Source organism: Rhamphochromis sp. 'chilingali', assembly GCF_963969265.1.
Source record: "Rhamphochromis sp. 'chilingali' genome assembly, chromosome: 9".
NCBI lineage: Eukaryota > Metazoa > Chordata > Actinopteri > Cichliformes > Cichlidae > Rhamphochromis > Rhamphochromis sp. 'chilingali'.
In genome coordinates, this window is record NC_137936.1 from 23,639,004 (window position 1) to 23,659,707 (window position 20,704).

Sequence of the window (20,704 nt, forward strand, 5' to 3'; positions counted from 1 at the left end):
TTATATCTTCAGTCTTTATTTTAACAGGCATTTTGCATTTAGTTCATTTGAAATCTACATTAAGTAATATTTTGGCAAACAGTCAAAACATTAAAAAATAAATAAATAAATGAAGCACAAAAACTTGAGGGGTATTGAAACAATACATTTTTCACCAAGGCCACTTTTAATGTTATTCTGTTTACCTCTGGAAAGATTAGCGGAAGTATACAAGAGAGGACTTTTAATTGTCACTGAGATTGTTGATTGTAACGACAATGTGATGTGTAATCTTTTCTCATATGTGCAGTAGTTACCAAGGGGGAAGATGCCGTATCTGAGCTACACTCAACAGAACCCCAATAGCTTACCATGAAGCTTAATGGCACAATGTGTAAAGCAAGCTGCCTTTTGCAAGAAAAAGCCAAAGGTGCCAGATTACGTCAGTTTGTTTCTTTATGATAATATTTGTCTGTTAATGGTTCAAAATCGAGCTTATTACAAACTAAAAACTAGAGCTGGGTGCCTTTTTTGTTTTTTTGTTTTTGTTTTTAGTTAATTAAAATAAAAATACAAACTAGATTTTTTTGAGAAAAAAATAAACCGACACAATTTTTGGAACCTGGAAAAAAAACTGAAATAAATTAAAAATCTACAGGAAATATCTTCGGTTTTAAAATTAATTACTTTAGTTTTTACCACAACTTGCCTGATGAGGCTTTGATGAACATATTAGGACGTGTAAAAGACTTTGAGTTAAGTCAAAAAGTTATTGTTTTTATTTTAATACCATTACTAAATCATGCCTTAATAATTAAAGAAATGACTTCAAACTAATACTGAAACTGGTCAAAACTAAACATATTCAAACTGTAACTAAAATGAGTAAAACCACTCAGGCAACTATAATAAATTAAAAATAACAACAAAAAAACTAAATAAAAAAAGAAAAAAATAGAACAACTGTAACCAAACATCCAAAAACATCTAATTAAAACTACTGAAGGATGGTGGAGATTTTTAAACTGTACAAGTGTTTTTATTACTATTATAATGGCAGTGTGTATTTCCAGAAATTTAAATTATGTACTCAGTCCTTGTAAGATGTGGGAGGGAGCTGGAGTACCCACAGAGAACCCAAGAAGACACTGGGAGAACCAACAGACTCCATAAAGAAACCCGGGAGCTTTTTTTGTTGTGAGACGTCAGTACTAACCCCCACCCTCACACTTCTTCATTTACTGTTTGCGTTGTAATGCTTTTACATATATGTCTGTTTTTTTCCAATTACATCTTTATTTACCAATACCAACAATCCTTCATTTAGATTCATAAATATGGTGCAAAAATGTCTTCATAGTTTCCTTTAATTTTTTTGTGTTTTGGGATTATCTGATGATAATAGGAATAGCTGGAATCAGTAGCATGTGCACATCCATTACATTCGTGCAAGTTAGGCCGGGTACGAGTAATTGCTGCCCACCAGAAAGACGAGAAAAAAACGTGTAAGAATCATTGTTGATAAGGAAGTTGTCGATGTCCAGGCCCTGAGCTTTCGCTTCATCGTACAAACCACCATCAGTAATCGCCCCTGCTGCCTCAGTGGGTCCATCCTGACCATCAGTGCCCCCACTCAGAAAGACTGGCCCTTTAGGCGAAAGCCCTAAGCTTCTCAGTTCCAGCCCCACTCGCATAGCCAGCTCCTGGTTCCGACCACCTCGGCCTTTGCCTGTTAGCTCCACAGTGGGTTCGCCTCCAGCTAACAGACATGTGGCACCCCATCCCTCTGTACGCCCTTTTTCTAAAACCTGCATTGTACGGCAGAGGTCCCAGCTCTCCACACCAACTTCAGGGCCCAGCTTCAGCACCTCAGTGGCAATGTCAGGAGGAGGTTCCTCTCGAGAACAGGCAAAGCGGGCCAGCAGGCCGTAGAGTCTAGACACAGACCGCACATCTCCACACACACTTGGCGAAAGGACTACAGGGAGGAAGCCCAGCTCTCGAGCACGGAGACCAGCGTGTTTAAGGGCAACACCGTTGGAGCCAATCACAGCATTGAGAACATGTCCCGATGTATCAGATTCCTCCTTATTCTCTTTCCACCTAGAATTCGGTTTGTCAAGGACTTCCTTTACTGATGTCGGAAGCAAGTTTAACAGCTTGTAACGCTCAAGGATTGACAAAACTTCCTCAGGCCACACCCGACTCATCACTGTGGGGCCACTAGCTATCATGTCAATAGGATCCCCGATCACATCAGATAGTATCAGTGCAACAACCTGTGAAGACGTTATAAGAGTGATATTTGACATACAAATTACAATACTGAGAATTTTAAACTCTGTTTAAAAGAAGGCTAAAAAAACTGTCTGTTACCTGTGCAGGGTGAGCATGATGTGCAAGCCCTCCACCCTTTAACAACGAAAGGGCACGACGTATGGTGTTCAGCTCCTGAATAGTCGCACCAGCACCTGCAAGTCTGCAGGTAACATCTAGCTTTTCTTGCAAGGTGATTGGCGGGATGGGTGCAGGTAGCAATGCAGAGCCCCCACCTAAACAATGATGAAAACCAGCATGCGTTACAGATATCTTGGAGTCGTTTATGACCAGGATATGTCCACCAGTGTGTATATTAAACAAATATTTTCACTGCTTTTTTGCATTTGTGGAATTTCTCTAAAATTAGAAACATCTAATTTTAGAAATTGTTATTTTATTTATTTATAAATTTCTTCTAGGCTGTACTACTGTAGTTCATTATTATCGTGAACTAAATTCCCTGAAAAGCCTTTAGCCAATCTAAAATGCTGCAGAGTACTGACAGGGTCTAGAAAGACAAAGCATATTTCTCCCATATCGTCTTCTCTTCAGTGGCTCCCTGTTAAGTCCAGAATCAATTTTTAAAATCCTTCTCTTCACATACAAAGTCTTGGATCATCAGGCACAATCTTATCTTAAATACCTCAGGGTACTGTAACACCACAATAGAGCACTATACTCTCAGACAGCGGGTTGACTTGTGGTTCCTAGTATTTTAAAAGTTGAATGGAAGGCAAAACCTTCAGCTTTTCAGACACCCTCTCTACTTTTAACATTAGGCTTAAAATTTCTTCTGACTGTTGGGGCTTTCTTTGTATTATTGAAGGGTCTTCATTTTACACTATAAAGTGTCTTGAGGTGACTGTTGTTGTGAATTGGTGCTATATAAACAAAACTGAATTTAAATTAATATTTTTAATGATATCTGTGAAACGATTATTGTTTTATTATTTTTAACAATAACCAAGAAGTGCCATTCGTACCTGAAATCAGTACAATAAGCAAGTCTTTCTCTGTCAGCTCACTGGCTAAATGCTTGATCTCCTCAGCTGCCTTCTGGGCATCCGGATCAGGCAAGTTGTGTTTAGCTCCCTCTATTACTTTGATGCGGCTGTTTTCTTTCAGCAGCAGATGGCTGTGATGGAAAAATAAATATTATTAACTTTACTGAGTTAACACTTTAAGTTGCTTTTACCTCTAAATGCATTTGCTTACTCTTTCCCATGCTGCTGTAATGTCTGCTGAATCCCATGTGGCACACTTATGACTCCTTTCACTAAATGATCACCCACAATCCTCTCTACCTCAGCGGCCATTCCCAGCACAGCTTTTCCAAAGCCCACCAAGTGCAGGTTGTGTTTGAGCGTGAATGTGCGACCATCAATAACAACAGAGTCCTCCTTGCGCTCAATACTTTGACAGACCACAGTATCTGGCTGCACGGCTTCCACTGCAGCTGCAAACACTTCACGTGCCCGCGTGTCCATTGACATTTTGCAGAACGTGGGTTTTCTCCTCGCCACAAGATGCAGAAAAGGCTGAGACCGGAACAATGAAAGAACACGGGCCATTGATAATTCAGTGGATCTGAGCAGAAATGTCCTAAGGGATATAGAAGAATTGAACAGATTTTTAAAGAGAGCACAATTTAAACAAACCATAAATAACCTGCAAAGGAAAAGGAAATAGTCATGTAGAAGTCATGAAGCAATTATAATTAGAACTTTTTCTTAAATTTACTTTGTGTGCCTCAAATTCACCTTTTTTAAGAGCTTGTTTTGTGTTGTTCAGTCATCACACTTCTTGTAAGTCTTGTTTATGGTCAAGTCTGATGACTGCAGGAATACAGAGGAATACGTTTTGCTTAAATGTTCTGAAAACAAAAAGAACACCTTTTTATTCTTATACTAGCTAAAGCTATACTTACATAAATGCATTTAGGTTTGTGTTTCAGTAGAGTCACGAGGCTGCCTACCCGAGAAGGTTGCAAATGTCATATGAAGCTGGTGTTTCCCTGTGGAAGCCTGCTGCGTTTGGACTCCAGCTCAGAGGTTAGGCAGTGTGGCAACAATCTGGCCAGACACTGGCTGGAGTTGTGTACCTTTGGTGTAATGATTGACTTCAGAGGATAACATGCCACATGAAAGTGCTGACACTGCAGCTGCGCATTAAGTCGTTTTTGTTGTAATTTGATTTTTTTCTGCCACAGATTGCATTAAACTCAGTGATACCCATACTTTGTTCATTGCTGTTAAACAAAGCAGCCTCTTGTGTAGCCACACCCGTCTTTAAGCCCTGTAGACATAATTTTAATTTATTTATTTAGTAGGGACAATGCAGTTTAACATAGTTCTGATGTGGAGCATGAAACTGATGTGGTGCAAATAGAGTTTATAGCTATTGCTAAATTCCAACCCTTGTTGGGCTTCTTCATTCACGATGCAAAAACAAAAATTACAACATTCAGTTACAGAAAACCATAATACACCATGAATACAAAACTACAAGAAATACACAGTAAAATAAAGTAAAATATAGTATAAAAAACAGAGAGAGATAGGTTGTGCATCTGGTTTTTAGGTAGTTTGCTTGTTTTCTTTTTCTTCTTTTTTTTACAAATGAAAGCTGAGCCACTGGGATTGTGGTATTTTAATGTGATTAGATGTACATGCTAGAAATCCAGACAATAATGACAATGTTATATGATGAGATTTTAGATTTGTTAAATTTGTAAAAACAAACAAACAAACAAACAAAGAAACAAAACAAAGAAACAAAATAAAACCCCTCAGAAACACTTACAGGTCGTTTTGTTAGGCACACCTCTGTAATACCACATTCTACCTCTTTCTTGCCTTCAGAACGACCTTAATTCTTCATGGCACAAATTCAAAAAGGTGCTGGAAACACCCTGGTGCACCACAGTTGCTGCAGATTTGTCAGCTTCACATGCATATCTCCTATATCACCACATCCACAAATTGCTCTACTAAGATCTGGCAACTGTGGAGGCCATTTGAATTCAATGAAATTATTGACATGTTCAAGAAACTAGTCTGACAAGATCTGAGCTTTATGACATGGTGAGTTATCCTGCTGGAAGCAGCCATCAAAAGATGGGCAATTTTTGGTCATAAAGGGATGGAGTGTCTCAACATTGCAGCAAAAATCAAGACTTGTGAGATCTGGAAACGTTCATGACAATTTTGGTGAGCCTGTATGAATTGTAGCGTGAGTTTTCTGTTCTTAGCCGATAGGAGTGGCACACACTGTGGGCTTCTGTTGCTGTAGCCCATCTGCCTATTCTGCTCACCTGGTTATAACCAGTGTTCTTTATGTAGTGTGACCATTCTCCCTGGAGTGTTTTTTTTCTACAGATGGTTGATGGTTGGGAAAGTCCCAGAAGTCAGTTTCTGAAATACTCATACGAGCTCGTCTTGGCACCAGCGACCATGCCACCTAACTATATTTGCCTTAACAAGTAGCAAAACAGGTGTACCTAACAAAGTGACCGGTGTGGATAACTTAAATATCATGCTACTTTTTATCTCAGTAAATCAAACGCCTATTGGCAAATTATTTTTAATTTACCCCTGCATGAAATGCATTGGCATTTAGTAAAGCAAAATTCTTCCTCTACAACCAAACTTTAGAGATTTCCATTAAAAAATATCCAAAAAAAAAAAAAAGCACAAGCGGCAAACAGAACATTTCACTTAATTAATCGTACCATGGACTTGTCTTTCTGTGAGGACAAAACTGTCGTTGGTACTTTCTTCTTCACTTCTGCGTCCATCCTGCAAATCTAGAGGCTGCCAGATAACTGGACCCAACTGATAAACACACAAGGCTAACGGTGACAGCCAGAAAGTGCTAATGCGAATGCAAGAAGGCTTTGCTTTTTAAAAACAGACATTCTAAAACAAACTCGACTACAGTAGAGCTTTTTAAAAAAAGACAATAAGCTTTTAACTCCTAAACTGCATTTGGTAAGCAAACTGTGTAAATAACGACGCTGTTGCTGGTACAATGCAGCTATCGCGATAACATCTTGCAATATCGCGTGGTTTCCTAGGCCCGAGTTTGTCAGGTGACGAATATATATGCGCGTCACTGACGTGGCGAAAGCGGCGCTTTTCCCTCCTCCTCCTCTCCGCCGAGGACAGAGAAGTATCCCAGGCGGGATTTGTCGCTGTGTTTGAAAGATCCTTCTTTTAGGAAAAAAGACCCCTTTCACATCTCCGCAGCTCATATATTTGTAAAGATTACACAAGTGACACTAGTGATTCGATTTAAATCAAAACGAGGGCGCGCTTACCCTCAGACACAGACAGGCCATCATGAAGCTAACGGACAATGTGCTGCGGAGCTTCAGGGTTGCTAAAGTGTTTCGCGAAAACACAGACAAAATTAATTGCTTCGACTTCAGCTCGAATGGTGAAACGATTATTTCCAGCAGCGACGATGACTCGCTAGTCTTGTATGACTGCCAGGAGGGAAAGTAAGAGCGAGTTCTCCGTATTTTTTTTTTTTACTTTGCTGTTTTTTGACGTTAGCTATTTGCTATGCTAACTAGCGAGGCCTGTGCTGCACTGCGTTAATGCTCAGCGTAAAATTGTCCGAGTGCAAGCAACATCAAATTAACAATAAATCTGTTAGATTTAATGTCTGCAGTTATGCACTATATTAGCAAATAAATATATAGTCACATTGCTCGAACCAAACCCTTAACGTTGAAAGGACTGTTCTCAGTATGTGTGTGTTTTTGATGGGTTTGTGTTGATGATCTCTGGTAGGATTTACAGGGTCCGCTTATGTAGATATAATCACCGATAAATGTAAAAGCTCATGACTGAATGACAGAGAAATCCTTCATTGCTAGGAACCGTGTGCCCTTTTGCTGCGTTGTCTTTCTTTTTGTTGGTGGTGTTTTTTGGGAGGGTTTCGTGCAGCAGCTGCTTCATCCCATATTTCCCCTACGGGAGACAGTAAAGTTATTTTGTCTTAAACTGATGCAGTACATAAACACTTAAGATAAAGAGCACAATGCTCAGTTTTAATGAAATGTTTTTGGTGTGTTTCTTCACTGACAAAGGGGTTATTTTAAAAGTCCATATGGTTGTTTGTTTGCAGACCCAAGAGGACTCTCTACAGTAAAAAGTATGGCGTGGATCTGATCAGGTACACACATGCTGCAAACACTGTGGTCTACAGTTCCAACAAAATCGATGGTATGTTGATGCACAAGTGTTTTTTTTTTTTTTTTTGTGTTTTTTTTGTAGTTTTTGCTTGGTAGTGTAGTAGGCTTGAGGTTTTTTTTTTATGTAATAAGATGTCTCACATGGTCAAAATAATAACAACAGCAGTGTAGGAGTAAACAAGGAGGCATGTTTGTTGTGCATTTAACATTGAAGTTATCACATTTAAGGTAAGATGATATGTGTTTCGATGGTTGGCGTGGACGGGCTGCTGCATGCCAGTTGATGACTGCTGGACTGACTGCTCACTTTGGTCTGAGGTAGTTGTTTGTACAGTTTGAGGGTCTGTGATTCTGCCCAATACAGGAGCTAACTGTACAAGTGACTGCCTTGCCCAAGGTTGAGTCTCCTCATCAGATCGACCTGTAATAAACTTCACGCGTGGAAGACAACATGTTTTGGGTTTTGCTCTTGCTGTCTTGTTTAATGTATAACTTGGCTGTGGGCTTCTCCTCCTTTTTTGATTATGTTTGTCTTTTTCTCCAAGACACTATTCGGTACTTGTCCCTTCATGACAACAAATACATCCGCTACTTTCCGGGGCATAACAAAAGGTGAGAACTGGATTTTATTTTGGTTTGAATTGCAGTGTTACATTCAAGGTTACCCTGTTGTAATTTTTTTTTCTTTTTTGTTTGTTTTGTGACCAGAGTGACATCTCTCTCCATGTCTCCTGTGGATGACACATTTATTTCTGGCTCATTAGATAAAACAATCAGACTGTGGGATCTGCGATCACCCAACTGTCAGGTGAGTATATTTGGTTGTAGTTAGGTGAGCTCCAAATGTTGTTATACCTGTATGCAACCTATTGTTTAATATTGGAGAAGAGCTGTATAACTGACACCGGCTTTATCATGTCACCTTGAAATTTCAGGGTCTGATGCACCTGCAGGGAAAGCCAGTTTGCTCATTTGACCCAGAGGGTCTGATTTTTGCTGCTGGAATAAATTCAGAAATGGTTAAACTTTATGATTTGCGGTCGTTTGATAAGGTAAGAGGCATTAATTCATTAGAGACTTTTTTTTTTTTTCGTTTTTTATTGGGGGGGAAAGTACTGAGTGGTCACCTATCGTCCACAGGGTCCATTTGCAACCTTTAAGCTTCAGTATGATCGAACATGTGAGTGGACAGGACTGAAGTTTAGCAATGATGGAAAGCTCATTCTTCTCTCTACTAATGGTGGAGCTCTGCGCATCTTAGATGCTTTTAAGGGTGCTGTGCTTCACTCCTTTGGGGTAAGAGACAAGTTATTACAACACAAAAAATTACTGGATAAAATAAAGCTCAAGTGTTTAAATATGAAAAATAAAAACCAATCCAGTAAAATGGATTCAACATGTATAACTGAATATACTGTTCATGTACACTCAGGGTTACAACAACAGTAAAGGTGTAACACTGGAGGCTTCATTCACTCCTGATTCTCAGTTTGTTATGATAGGTAAGTTAAGATGACCGCTTCTGTCTTGCCTTAATGTTTAGAATAAAATCTTTTATTGCATATATTTGTTAGTTTGATTTATATGTAAGTAGCATGTAAATAAGCAAATTAACAGATGTACAGAAACGTACCCCTGAAGTCTGTTAACGATACATGGCGCACATTCTGCATTTTGAAGACCAGATTTACTAACAGGTTGCACCAGTGCAAACTTGATTTTTTCTTTTCTTATTGTCAGTACTTTTAGTATTAACGTTTTTTTAACCTTATTGCATATGTATTTGTAGAATTAGTAGAATACTGAATTGCGTAAACCAATCGAATAATGTTTTCGACATGCAGTTTACCACTCATTGCCTTGAATACTTAACACCATAATAAAAGCTTGTTTGTTTTTGTTTTTATGCAGCTGGAATTATTATTACAAATAGATGGGGCAACTTATTTTTAATAGAGAGACACCTGTGTACAAAAAACATATATAACACATTTTATTTAATAGTGCCTTTATTACTGTAGTAATCCACTCTTTTATAACTGGGGAAAAAATCCTTGATGTCATAATGACACTATCGCAATATCAGCACACACCCAAAGCTGACTCTGCATTCTATTTACCTCGAAAGTCAGATGTCATAGCTGGGAGTGATTTCACTCTCGAGATTCTAGGAAAAGTGAGGAAAAGCAGGTTTTGTGCCCTGGCAAGGTAGAGCCATTCATGCATGACAAGCAGCACTGCACAGTGCGTGGTGTATTTCCACTTAAAAATACCACCACAGCACTTTCATGGATGGTGTCCAGTCGGTGGTTTGCAGATAGCTTATTTAGCGAGTCACAAATACACAACAGTGACAGTTAAGATCACAAGTTTTACATTTTTACTTCTTGCATTCACTGTTGCTGAGTCAGGTTGGTGATTGATCTGCTTGCTCTGACATTATTGAGTTTAATCATAAAAAAATTTAAAAAGTAATTATTGTCAACTTTAGAGGACACAGGTATCGTGGGGATCACAGGAAAGACAAGAGTTTATTGTTTCAAACAGGACCTTAGAATTTTTCTTATATGAAGAAATAAGATTAGGAAAATATTCCAGCCAAAGTTTTCTTAGGTGGAGCCTGTGAACCTCGAGGTTAGTGGATTTCCACAGCCGTTCTACCTTACGACAGTTTCTTTTGGATTTACGAATTGATTCATTTATCCATGAAGTGAGTTTTGTTAGTGGTATGAAGGCAGGTTTTATTGGTGCTGCTATTTTAAGAATAACTGAGCAATGATTATTAAAACATGTAGCAACATCAGGGCAATCCCTCAGCAAAGATGGATTAAACAAATGAGAGAACTTCTGAGCAACATCCTGAGTAATAACTGGCTTTACGATTCTACATTTAACTGGTGTTGGGTCCAAAGGAAAACTAAGGTTTAAAAAATGCACAGCAATAAACAATCAAATGAATATCATTAACACATAAATTACTGATATTAAGGCCAAGAGAGAAAACAACATCCAAGGTGTGACCTTTTGTATGTGGGGGACCAGAGACATGTTGAATGAAATTAAGCATTAGTAATGGATAGAGTTAGAACACACTTGGACTTAAAACATTAATATATAATATACAGCATCATGAGTTTGTGTGTGTCTGATATCAATTGCTAATGAGGATCATCATGAAAGATTAATTGATCAGGAAAGAAATAATTACCTGTGATATTTACAATCAACAGACTTCAAGGTGGTGGTTGTGGGGCACACGTTTCACATTTCACATATCACATTTCTGCACACCTGTTTCAGGCTCCGAGGACGGAAAGATCCACGTGTGGAACGCCGAGAGTGGAATGAAGGTGGCTTTGTTAGACGGGAAGCACACGGGCCCGATTACCTGCCTGCAGTTCAATCCGAAGTTCATGACGTTTGCAAGCGCATGCTCTAACATGGTCAGTGGAAGCAGCAATGTGGGCTTAGTTGAAAAGACAACAGCCCAGAGAATGTAGCTCTGCTTGGTCTTAATTTTTATGCTGGGGTTGAACTGTGGGATAGTTACCAGTATCCATTTATTTAAAAGAAATTAAAAAAAAATAAAAGCCTGTTTATTCTTTTGTACTGCTGGCATGCAAACGGCTTCATATTGATGAAATGTAACCAGAATTGTTCATATTTAATCTTTCAGGCATTCTGGCTCCCCACCATTGATGAATGATGACGGGAAGCAGAGTAACCAGCAGGGGTCATCGCAGTCAGCTCCGTATGGACCTGTGTGAAAAATGAGATGAAATTTGTAAATAATGACTTTACAGAAATGATCAGTTGTGCATTCTTTTTTTTATAAATGTTTTTCTATTTAACATTAAAGAGTTTCTAAGAAGTTTGTTTTTGGTTTTTGTGTCTGTGATTTTGAAATGAGTTGGATTTTTAGAATGGGAGGGTTCCTCAATCACTGCCTACTTTATTAGGTAGTACCAGGTTGGAGCCCCTTATTGCCTTCAGAGCAACCTTAACTCTTTATTGCATCAATTCAACAAGGTGCTGAAAACAGTATCAGTAGAGATTTGGGTTCATATTACAAAGACGGCGTCACACAGTTGGAGCACATTTGTCTGCACCACATCCTAAAGGTGTGGAGGCCAGTTTAAACCAGTTTGAGATGATCTGAGCTTTGTGACACGGTGTGTTATAATCATGGAGGCAGCTATCATAAGATGTGGTCACAAAGGGGTTGACATTGTGTAGCAGCAATACTTAATCGGGCTGTGGTGGAGGGGCACTACCAGGAGCCTTAAGCACCAGGAAACATTTCGTAGTCTTTACACAGATGGCTGTAGGCCATCTGCTTCAAGGTTTGAAGGTGATGTGTTCAGACATGCTCTTCTGCATACCTTGGTTGTATTGAGTTACTGTTGGCCGTCCTGCCAGCTGAAATCATTCTGGTCCTTCACCTCAAGTATCTATGAGGCCTATTGTCGTTTTTGTTTGTTTTGTATTAGAGATGGCTGTGTGGGAAAACCAGCCTGTCTGCCACAAACAACAACAAAACTACAATCAGTCTGTTAAAATCACGTTTCTTATGCATTCTGATGCTCACTGTAATCTGCATCAGGTCGTCCTCACCAAGTCTATGTGCCTAAATGCATTGACTGGCTCATTAGAAAGTTTTGTAAATGATCATTTGAGCAGGTGTACCAGTCATGGCTGGATGAGTGTATTAAGATATATATTTACAAAAGTATGACTTTAAACTCAATTAACGAGGGTTTTCTTTGGCGTGTTTGTCCAGAAGGACAGTTCAAATAGACACAAGGAAAATTAGTTGAATTTGATCGTTTTCAATCACAATATATTTTATGAGGTGTTTTATGATGTTTGCGCACCGTACTGGCAGAATTTGAGCTAGTGCGGGGCTGGGTTTTTATTTTTGTTTCAACTTTGAATTGAGATTGACTTTCAGGTGTAACGTGATGTAGCACAAACAGCTGGAGATATTTTTAGCCTCGACTTGTCAGATTTAAAATATGTTTCTCAGACTAGGAGAGTGCTGTTGGCGTGACCAGGTATTTAGAGCTACAAAAACATCTTTCACAATCTGAGACATTAATGGGCAGTTTTTCACACCGTAACTCAAATTGTTTATAATATTTTGTTGTTTTTGTGTTAAATTCTACTAATAGGTATAGCATTGGTATGGTTCAGTCCCACATGTGTTAATGGTAAAACAACAGCATCCTACACAGTCCTGCGTTGTGACCGATAATTTGCCCGCAGCAGTAAATATTTACCTTTTTCTTTGTAAAGATAACTTCTTCAGTCATTCAGAAGTTGGTAATCAGGTCTGGAGGTCATGCTCTCTTGCTCCACTGCTTGGTCTTGGTGTGTGGTGGGCTGTTCACAGGCCGTAGCTACTCAGTGGGAGCTAAATTTAGGAGAGGTGATCAGGTTCTCTCTCTCTCTGTGCACATGATACTGTCCTAGTTACTTGAGCAATGTCCCTTCTCATACTGTCGCACACTTTCAACAAACCCAGACGCACAGTGATCCTCTTCTTCAGGAGCTCTGTCCTCGTACTCATCGATCAAGCGAAGGACGCGTACACGCCGGACTTTGGTTGGACTTGAATAATTTCGGCCTGGCCCTGTGGAGCTTTCACTTCTGTCTCCTGCTTCTGTGTCTTCATCCTACAGCCAGCCCCTGGCGGGAGAAAAACACAGCTGACCCGCCATGTTTCTTGCACTTGTGGTGACACCAGAGTTGAGGCAGTTCTTGGCCAGGGCAAGAGGTGGAACAGTGCGCCTCATCAAGGTGCGCATCCAAGACGGTGAGTGACCAAGGACAGTGTAGAATGGAGATGCCGAAAATAAAAACCTCAAGAGGACCGACATTTTATCATTTTAAACCAAGCATCGTGTTTGTTTTTGTGTCTCTTTGAACACACCAAAACTCTTCTTCTGTCTCCTTTGAAACTGAGCTACAGACGCAACTAAGATTTCTTCTTCTTTCATAAACAAATTGTTAGTTCTATTTAATGTTTAAAAATGTAAATCGCAGTATTCTGAAGCCTGAGGTGATGCTTTTAGCTGCTCTGGTTTGTCTGAAAACCAGCTAAACTGAGATGAAGCACAGGATGATTTTAGTTGGAGAAAGTCATGGAAAGAAAAATGTAAGCAGTTGATCATTTGTCTTATTGCTAGAGGGCTAGATCATTGACGTCTGTTTGTGACCACTAATCATAAGTTATCTCCCTGATCATCTATGAACAGCTACACTTTGTTTCCTGTAAAAGACTCCCTTTTTTTTTCTTAGAGGCCAGGAGGGTCGACGAGCCTGAAAACATTTGAGCAGGACTTTTAGAATTACCCTGAAATCGGCAGTAACAACCTTCTGGGTTTTTCATAGCTGATGATGGTTTCTCAGATCTTCAAGTCATCTGTGGATGAAAGCAAAAAACAAAGTTGGGAATTGCAACACTCCGTGTCTGACGTCTAGGAAAAGCAGACTGTTGGCAGCTGTTGTGTGACAGCAGTCACTCAGCGTGTCAGCTGAGCAGCTTGTGGAAACAGTCAGTTTGGCAATAGGTGTCCGGGTGGCTGATTATGGAGGCAGACAGAAATGTTCATGATGTGTTTACGCCTTGTTTTTGGTATCTGATCAATGCCACGCTGTAATTTGATTCAAGGTGAATGCATTCTGGGCCTTTTTTTTCAGGGGGGGGGGGGGGCTATCTTTGTGGACTGTGCCTATCACGTTGAATATTTGGAAGGACACAGATGGACAGACTCAGCAGAAGGGCGTCAGGCCTGTTTTACTTCCCGACTAAAGCGTTTGGATGACTCCGTGTGCTATTTTGGAGTGACGTGACACGGTTGCACACTGCTGCAGTAACCATGTCACCGGTCTCCTCTCGTGTTTGTTCCAATGTCAAAAAGAGAAACACGATCATTCAAGCTGATTTCATCACTGCTGCCTCAGGAGGGCACACGGTCGTGTCCTCTGTAGTAGTGGTGGAGTCTAACCAGTGACTAGAAAAGACGAGGCCCTCCACCTACGAGTGGATAGTTTAAATGCAGTTTTATACTAATATGGATCTGGGGAGATGGGAGAGACTGGCTGATGGAAAATATGTGCGTGCAGAGCTGGAATGCTTTACAGCTCAGAATAGCAGCATGCCCCCAGAGACAGTCAGGAAATCCCCCTGCACCCCTGAGAAACATCAGACTTTGGGTTAATGTGTGCGTTTCAGAGTGTTTGTCACTGCTACGGACAGATTTAACCCGCTATCGTTGTGTCAGTCAGAAATGAAGCCAGAGATATTTTTAGCACGCCGTTGCTCTTCTCGTTCTTTCTCCATAGCAGTTGGGGCTCTCAGAATCACAATAGTCATGTGGCTTTATATAGGATGAAGTTATTTAGTCCGCATTATTCCCACATCCAAGTTTTGTATCGGAAATTGCTGCTTTTCTGTAATATGACCATTCTAACCATCTTAGGAAGGAAATAATGAGCGTGTTTCTCACGGTTTTCTCTTTCTGATGATAGTGGATGGCTTCAGAGAGCACATTTCTGAAATTTTACAGACCAAACCATTAATCTTTTCAGTTTAAGTTCTGTCTTTCTTCACATGCTTTAGTTGTTTATAAAAAAAAAAAGCGCTCTAGCTCTTTGAAAATGAGAGAGACGTGATTGGAAATGTAAGAAGCTATTCATCTCTAAGAAATTTTATAGCAATTGTTACACCACAGACCTGAAAATGAGTTGTGTTTCAGAAATGTTGGAAAGTAGCGAAAGAGTACACATTTGGTCAGATGTAACGTTTCTCATGTACTATAAATAGAGAGGCACCTTCTGCTGTAGCATACTGCTGAATAATTAGCCAGCAACAAGTGAGGTCAACTTCACCCTCTTGCTTTATAATCACAAACAAGAATCCTTCGTGTAAATTTACTGTGAGTGTGGACTACAGCGTCTGAATGTGCTGTGTGAAGGCCGTGCTGAGGTATGTGATGAGTAGTGGTCGGATTTTCAGAGCAGCTGGTGCTGGGGGCCTACAGAGAGCCAGAGAAGAGCTGGGACCAGGATTATGATCGCTTTCTGCTTCCTCTCCTCGATGACCAGGAGCCCTGCTACATCCTGTACCGCCTAGACTCCCAGAATGCACTGGGCTACGAGTGGGTCTTTATTTCGTGGTCTCCAGACCAGTCTCCAGTAAGAAATACCAGTTTTCTTTATTCTGTGCCAAAAAAATAAGCCACGTGAACACAGAGTTGCTGAGCTTTTATGAGAGGATGTATTGCTCCGGGTAGAGGGTAGTGACAGACTGAAGCAGAGGTCACAACATCCTTTTAACTTAAATTTTGATATTGATCCGATACCATGCATCAATTCTATCATGCTAGTATCAATACCAGCACTGGTATCAATACTGTTGATATTTGGATCTATTCCGCCACCTCTAAAAATGAACCCCAATGACCTGAATAATTCCATATAGACATTTGAAGCATACTATTAGGCCTTTATTAAACATGAAACACAGCTAAGTTTAATAAAGTGAAACACAATTTTAAAAAACTTTATTTACAAAAAAAGATGCCTAATTTGTGAAAGGCTATCTCAGTGCTAGGAGATCCTAGCAATAAATGAATAGATCCTCATCTCCATTAAACTAACTCTGCACTGTCTGTGATCATTCTTGCTTATTTATGTGGGCCCACCACTTTAACATAAACTCCACACTTTCAGATTTTAAAGCTGGCACATTCATTTCCCTCTCTGACGGCTGCAGGTGAAACAAAAGATGTTATATGCTGCCACGCGGGCCACAGTGAAGAAGGAGTTTGGCGGTGGCCACATCAAATACGAGCTATTTGGCACAACCGAAGTGAGGACCAGCTAAATTTATACCTCTCCGATGACATGTTTTGGCAGCTTCCTGTAAAAGACTTGCTTGTTGTGCTTTCAACACTAGGAGGACATCTGCTTGCTGGGCTACCAGCACCACGTGTCATCCTGCTCAGCTCCTGCCCCGCTCACATTAGCTGAGCAGGAGCTCCAGAGGATCAAAATTACAGAGGTAAAAGGTCAACAAGCTTTCAGGCGTACTGTCGTTATTGCAACACAGCTTTGCATGTGAGCTGCTTCTTCTGAAACATGAGCTACAGACTGGTTGTTTCATACATTGAACTTATAACTGTTGTGGTTGTCTTTTCAGGGCCGGGTTAAACAGGTATGTGGATGAACTCTGCTGTAATACTGAATGAATGTGATCCAGTGGTCATACCAACTTATCCTTTTTGCAAAAGTCCTGCAGCCACAGAAAGTGTTGCTATTGAACATATTGAACACTTTGAGAATTTTGTTTTCCAGAAGCTTGAAAACACAGATGCCCCTCTGCTTGCTGCCCTCTGCAGGTGACGACAGAGATCAGCGTTGAGAGTAAGCACCAGACTCTTCAGGGCCTCGCGTTTCCCTTACAGGATGCAGCCAAAAGAGCCCTACAGCAGCTCGCCCAAAAACGCATCAACTACGTGCAGCTGGTGAGCCAACTTTAGCTCATATTTCAGAGTTCCTTAAAAACTAATATGAGGAGTGGTCTTTTAGCGTGCATTTGTTCGCTGTGTTTCAGAGGCTGGATGTAGAGAAGGAGACAATTGAGCTGGTCCACTCTAACCCGACAGAAACTCAAGATTTGCCCTGCAGAGTTCCCAGAGACACTCCCAGATACCACTTCTTCCTTTACAAACACTCCCATGAAGGGGACTACCTGGAATCTGTCGGTATGATACTGATCCTTGCACTCTGATAATCCTCCTGCATTTTGTTTCTGTGGAAAGACAGCTGTACACTCACTGGCACTGACACCACATTTATTGTGGATATTTATTGAAAGCTTTTGATATTACGATTTAAAACAAAGCTACACTGTGTACAAAGACTGTGAGCAGTGCGACCAAATACCGATTCTATTTGTGGAGGCTATACACTTTAATGAATCTTAAATGTGTATTTATTAACTCTCATAATGTTTCCCTGTCTCCAGTGTTCATATATTCCATGCCAGGCTACAGCTGCAGCATTAAGGAGCGGATGCTGTACTCCAGCTGCAAGAGCAGACTATTAGAGGAAGTGGAGAAAGATTACCATTTGGAAATCGCTAAAAAGGTATAACAGATGGATAGATATGGGTCTGGTGGGTTGGTATATTAGATAACATTGTTTCATAATGGGTTGTAGCTACTGCTAAGATCATGTCATCGTGATCATTGTTTTTGAGTCTGGTGGTTTTAGATGCAGCGTGTTTACTTCATTTTAAATCTTACTGGTACACATACATGCAGGATTTAGGATTTATTCAGCTGAATTATCTCATAACTGTTAAAAAATAAAGTATACTGAAGCAGTAATTTTCTTTAAGATGACAAGACTTTACCACCTCTGGGGCCTCTGAAGTCCTGACTACAGTATTGATGGAATTTCTAAGACTTCAAGCTGAAATATCTTTAATGAACTTCTGAATACAGCCCGTTTTTGGGGGGTGGGGCTATTTTTTGCAGTTGGAGATCGACGATGGAGATGAACTGACGGCCGACTTTCTGTACGATGAGGTCCATCCTAAGCAGCACACCCACAAACAGGCTTTTGCTAAGCCCCGAGGCCCTGCAGGAAAAAGGGGACACAAGCGGCTTATTAAGGGGACAGAAGAGGCCGTGCAGGACAGCTAGTTCTGTCTGCAGATCCTGGACTTCCCCTCTCTTCCTCCAGACCCATTAACACCTCATTAGGACACAGTGATGCCTTTCCTCTACCGTCTGTGCGTTGAAACAATTGTGATACACAGAAAATTTGTTTTTAGTGGAAATGTTCTGATGAATTATCTTGACTGTGCCTCTCTGGATCAGTTTACTACAGACAAAGAGCATTCAGAAAGATAGATAGTGATTTTATTTTTATTTTTAAAGCAAATCTGTTCTTGAATAATATGAAATAACTCTGCCGTTTACAATATGATACAAAAGGATTGAATTAGAAATGCATGGGGAAATGTTTCAGACGTCATCTTGCCTCCAGTACAAGTTTTGTATCAACCGTGTTTGTAAGAACAGTCATAATTAAAAAGAGGAAAAAAAAGTGACATGAAAAGAAATTCAAAATAAAATTTTGTTTATACTGTGCTATTGTTTACACTTCAGGGTATTTCCACTCAGCACTTTTCATTGAAGAGAAGTCAAGCTCCGGCTTTTGAAAGACCTCACTGTGTCGCGTTAACTAGATAAAAATCAGTTCAGCCTGAGCGCTGGCCTGTGGATTCATACCATACAAATCTGCATCCAAGGCCCGCCGTGAACAGTTTCTTCATAATCCTCTTCCGCTGTGTCTTCCACACGATTCCACAAAACACAATGCTACTTTATCCCATTTACTACATTGTTTATATTGTTACATTGTTACTCCTGAGTGGAATGGCTATTCTAATATAGGTCAAGTTTTCTAGTAACAGAATTTACCCTAATGAGTAGATGTAGTGCCTTTGATCATACTTTCACTACTATGAGCATCAGCATGACTTACAAGCAAAGGGTGCTGCTGTTTAACAGGTGCGTGTGTGTAATGCTTATTTAGGGCAATCTTGCAAATAATTAACTACAGCTGAGGAAAATGTCATTAGTTTTTGTAGCAATAAAAAAACTTTGAGACTAAAGATACTTAAAGGAACGCTGACTTGCCGCACTCCAAACTGTTCACGCATTTTAGACAAATTCCCAAAAGCCAGCGTCGTGGTGTCGCAGGAGGAAAAAGTCCAGCAGACGTTAAGGTTCTTCAGCCTGGATTGAAGCAGTGGGCGGACTGACCGACCAACCTCTCACTGCCATCCAACTTACCTACACCAAAGCACTGCTAATGTCTTTTAAACATTGCATCAGCATAGTCATGGACATGATTTAGTTTTAATGAAGCCAGCCTTGTGTTTTCTCCAGTGTAACACATTATCACATTTATTTGGAGAAAGAAAGAAAAATCCACAAAAATAATGCCACAGCTTTGGTCAGTTAAATCTACTAAATCAAACAGTTAAAAAAAAAAGCAAACAATTTCTCTAGTCAGTGCCTGCCAGCAGTTCTTTTCAGGACTGTTTCTCTGAACAAATGTGGATGCTCAAGGTTTTTTTTTTTCTCCCAACGCAGCACGGAGGAATTTATGTTGCTGATTCCAGGCAAAGCTTTTCTCAGAATCCTTTTGAGCCTTCTTTTCTTCAGTTGAGCGCAGGACAACAGTTATTCATTGTTTCCGAGACATCTCTCAACTACTAAATCATTGCAAGTTCTGGGTATGCGGCGCGTTTTCTAGTGGTGGAAGTATAATCAAGTACTCAAACAATGGACTGCAGTACAAAGTTTAGGTATTTCAACTTTTAGCCCACCACATCCCAGAGGGGGAATACAGTGCTGTTATTTGATTGCACTTACGTGGCAGTCGTAGTTCTTTTAAAAATAAAGATTTTCACCAAAAAAACATGTAAAGAACTTGTGAAGTTTTATGTTTTTTGTGAAAAGATGTTTTACAATTAGAGCTGACAGGATTATGCGATGAATAAATCAGTCAATAACTGTGAAAATTTAAGAAATGAGGGAAGTTATCCGTTTTCTTTTCAGAATGCAAGACTAGACAATCATGTTTAATGGAACTGAATGTGGAAGAAAAAGGAGCTCAACTTTAACAAACTACACTGAAAAATCTGGCTTTTACACACCTGCATGAGTCATGTATGCTCCTGAGATCCTTCATCGTCATATGGAGGCATTAAATGCAGGCTTTTCGCACCTTACACTTCATTCTGCTCAATAAAGCCTTTTAAACTTAGTTAAATGGTGCTGACTTAATTACGAGGACATACTTTCAAAAATAATGATGCTTAGGTTTTTTTCTTTTTTTATAACCCAAATAGCTGGGATATATTGAAAATGCAAACCAAACCAGAGCTGGGGTTTCATGAGGATAGGATACTATAAAGGTCACTGGGATATTTTCCACATCAAGCACATTTCAGTGCTTGTGCATTGTGACAATGTGTGTAGTCAGATAACATTTTTATGGCCTGATATTACTTCATATTAAGGACCTGAGCTTTGCTCAAACAGGAAAATTATATTCCATACGCACATATGCGATTGGCTAGGGCATTGGTTTTGGAGCTATTGCTGATAAGCATGTTTG

The 20,704-nt window shown here is 40.0% G+C and overlaps 3 protein-coding genes across 10 annotated transcripts; 2 read left to right on the forward strand and 1 right to left on the reverse strand.

Annotated features, from left to right (window-relative positions):
* Positions 1-25: 25 nt before the first annotated feature.
* On the reverse strand, positions 26-6,347 carry glyctk (glycerate kinase). Of its 7 annotated transcripts, none has more exons than XM_080892757.1 (7): positions 6,029-6,347; positions 4,226-4,593; positions 4,059-4,133; positions 3,514-3,900; positions 3,282-3,433; positions 2,356-2,531; positions 26-2,258 (listed from the first exon to the last, which is right to left on the reverse strand). In XM_080892757.1, the coding sequence occupies exons 4-7, from the start codon at positions 3,867-3,869 to the stop codon at positions 1,368-1,370; spliced, it is 1,575 nt and encodes a 524-aa protein (XP_080748883.1). In that variant the 5' UTR covers positions 3,870-3,900; positions 4,059-4,133; positions 4,226-4,593; positions 6,029-6,347; the 3' UTR covers positions 26-1,367. The 7 variants fall into 7 exon arrangements, with proteins under 7 accessions (XP_080748883.1, XP_080748884.1, XP_080748886.1 ...); XM_080892758.1 differs by having other exon boundaries at positions 4,226-4,417; positions 4,536-6,347; XM_080892760.1 differs by lacking the exon at positions 4,226-4,593 and having other exon boundaries at positions 4,059-4,171.
* Positions 6,348-6,417: 70 nt separating this feature from the next.
* Positions 6,418-11,369, forward strand: wdr82 (WD repeat domain 82). The gene is made up of 9 exons (XM_080892292.1): positions 6,418-6,799; positions 7,432-7,529; positions 8,044-8,110; positions 8,207-8,306; positions 8,434-8,550; positions 8,639-8,794; positions 8,931-9,000; positions 10,799-10,941; positions 11,175-11,369. Exons 1-9 carry the CDS (start codon positions 6,639-6,641, stop codon positions 11,202-11,204), a joined length of 942 nt encoding a protein of 313 aa, XP_080748418.1. The 5' UTR covers positions 6,418-6,638; the 3' UTR covers positions 11,205-11,369.
* A 1,487-nt stretch (positions 11,370-12,856) lies between these two features.
* twf2 (twinfilin actin binding protein 2) lies at positions 12,857-18,677 on the forward strand. Of its 2 annotated transcripts, XM_080890716.1 has the most exons (9): positions 12,863-13,313; positions 15,519-15,697; positions 16,278-16,373; positions 16,461-16,565; positions 16,704-16,718; positions 16,903-17,028; positions 17,118-17,268; positions 17,532-17,653; positions 18,046-18,676. In XM_080890716.1, exons 1-9 carry the CDS (start codon positions 13,217-13,219, stop codon positions 18,211-18,213), a joined length of 1,059 nt encoding a protein of 352 aa, XP_080746842.1. In that variant the 5' UTR covers positions 12,863-13,216; the 3' UTR covers positions 18,214-18,676. The 2 variants fall into 2 exon arrangements, with proteins under 2 accessions (XP_080746843.1, XP_080746842.1); XM_080890717.1 differs by lacking the exon at positions 16,704-16,718 and having other exon boundaries at positions 12,857-13,313; positions 18,046-18,677.
* The last annotated feature ends 2,027 nt before the right edge of the window (positions 18,678-20,704 follow it).

Bases quoted from the DNA above. Each gene is read 5' to 3' on its own strand.
- wdr82 (XM_080892292.1), top strand. From the start codon at position 6,639: ATGAAGCTAACGGACAATGTGCTGCGGAGCTTCAGGGTTGCTAAAGTG. The intron at 8,307-8,433 runs GTGAGTATATTT...TTGAAATTTCAG, and splicing joins TGCGATCACCCAACTGTCAG to GGTCTGATGCACCTGCAGGG. The intron at 9,001-10,798 runs GTAAGTTAAGAT...CACCTGTTTCAG, and splicing joins TTCTCAGTTTGTTATGATAG to GCTCCGAGGACGGAAAGATC.
- glyctk (XM_080892761.1), bottom strand. From the start codon at position 3,869: ATGGCCCGTGTTCTTTCATTGTTCCGGTCTCAGCCTTTTCTGCATCTT. The intron at 2,532-3,281 runs GTACGAATGGCA...ATCATTGTTTAG, and splicing joins GCTTATTGTACTGATTTCAG to GTGGGGGCTCTGCATTGCTA. The intron at 2,259-2,355 runs GTAACAGACAGT...ACGTCTTCACAG, and splicing joins ATCATGCTCACCCTGCACAG to GTTGTTGCACTGATACTATC.
- twf2 (XM_080890716.1), top strand. From the start codon at position 13,217: ATGTTTCTTGCACTTGTGGTGACACCAGAGTTGAGGCAGTTCTTGGCC. The intron at 15,698-16,277 runs GTAAGAAATACC...TGACGGCTGCAG, and splicing joins GGTCTCCAGACCAGTCTCCA to GTGAAACAAAAGATGTTATA. The intron at 17,269-17,531 runs GTATGATACTGA...CCCTGTCTCCAG, and splicing joins GGACTACCTGGAATCTGTCG to TGTTCATATATTCCATGCCA.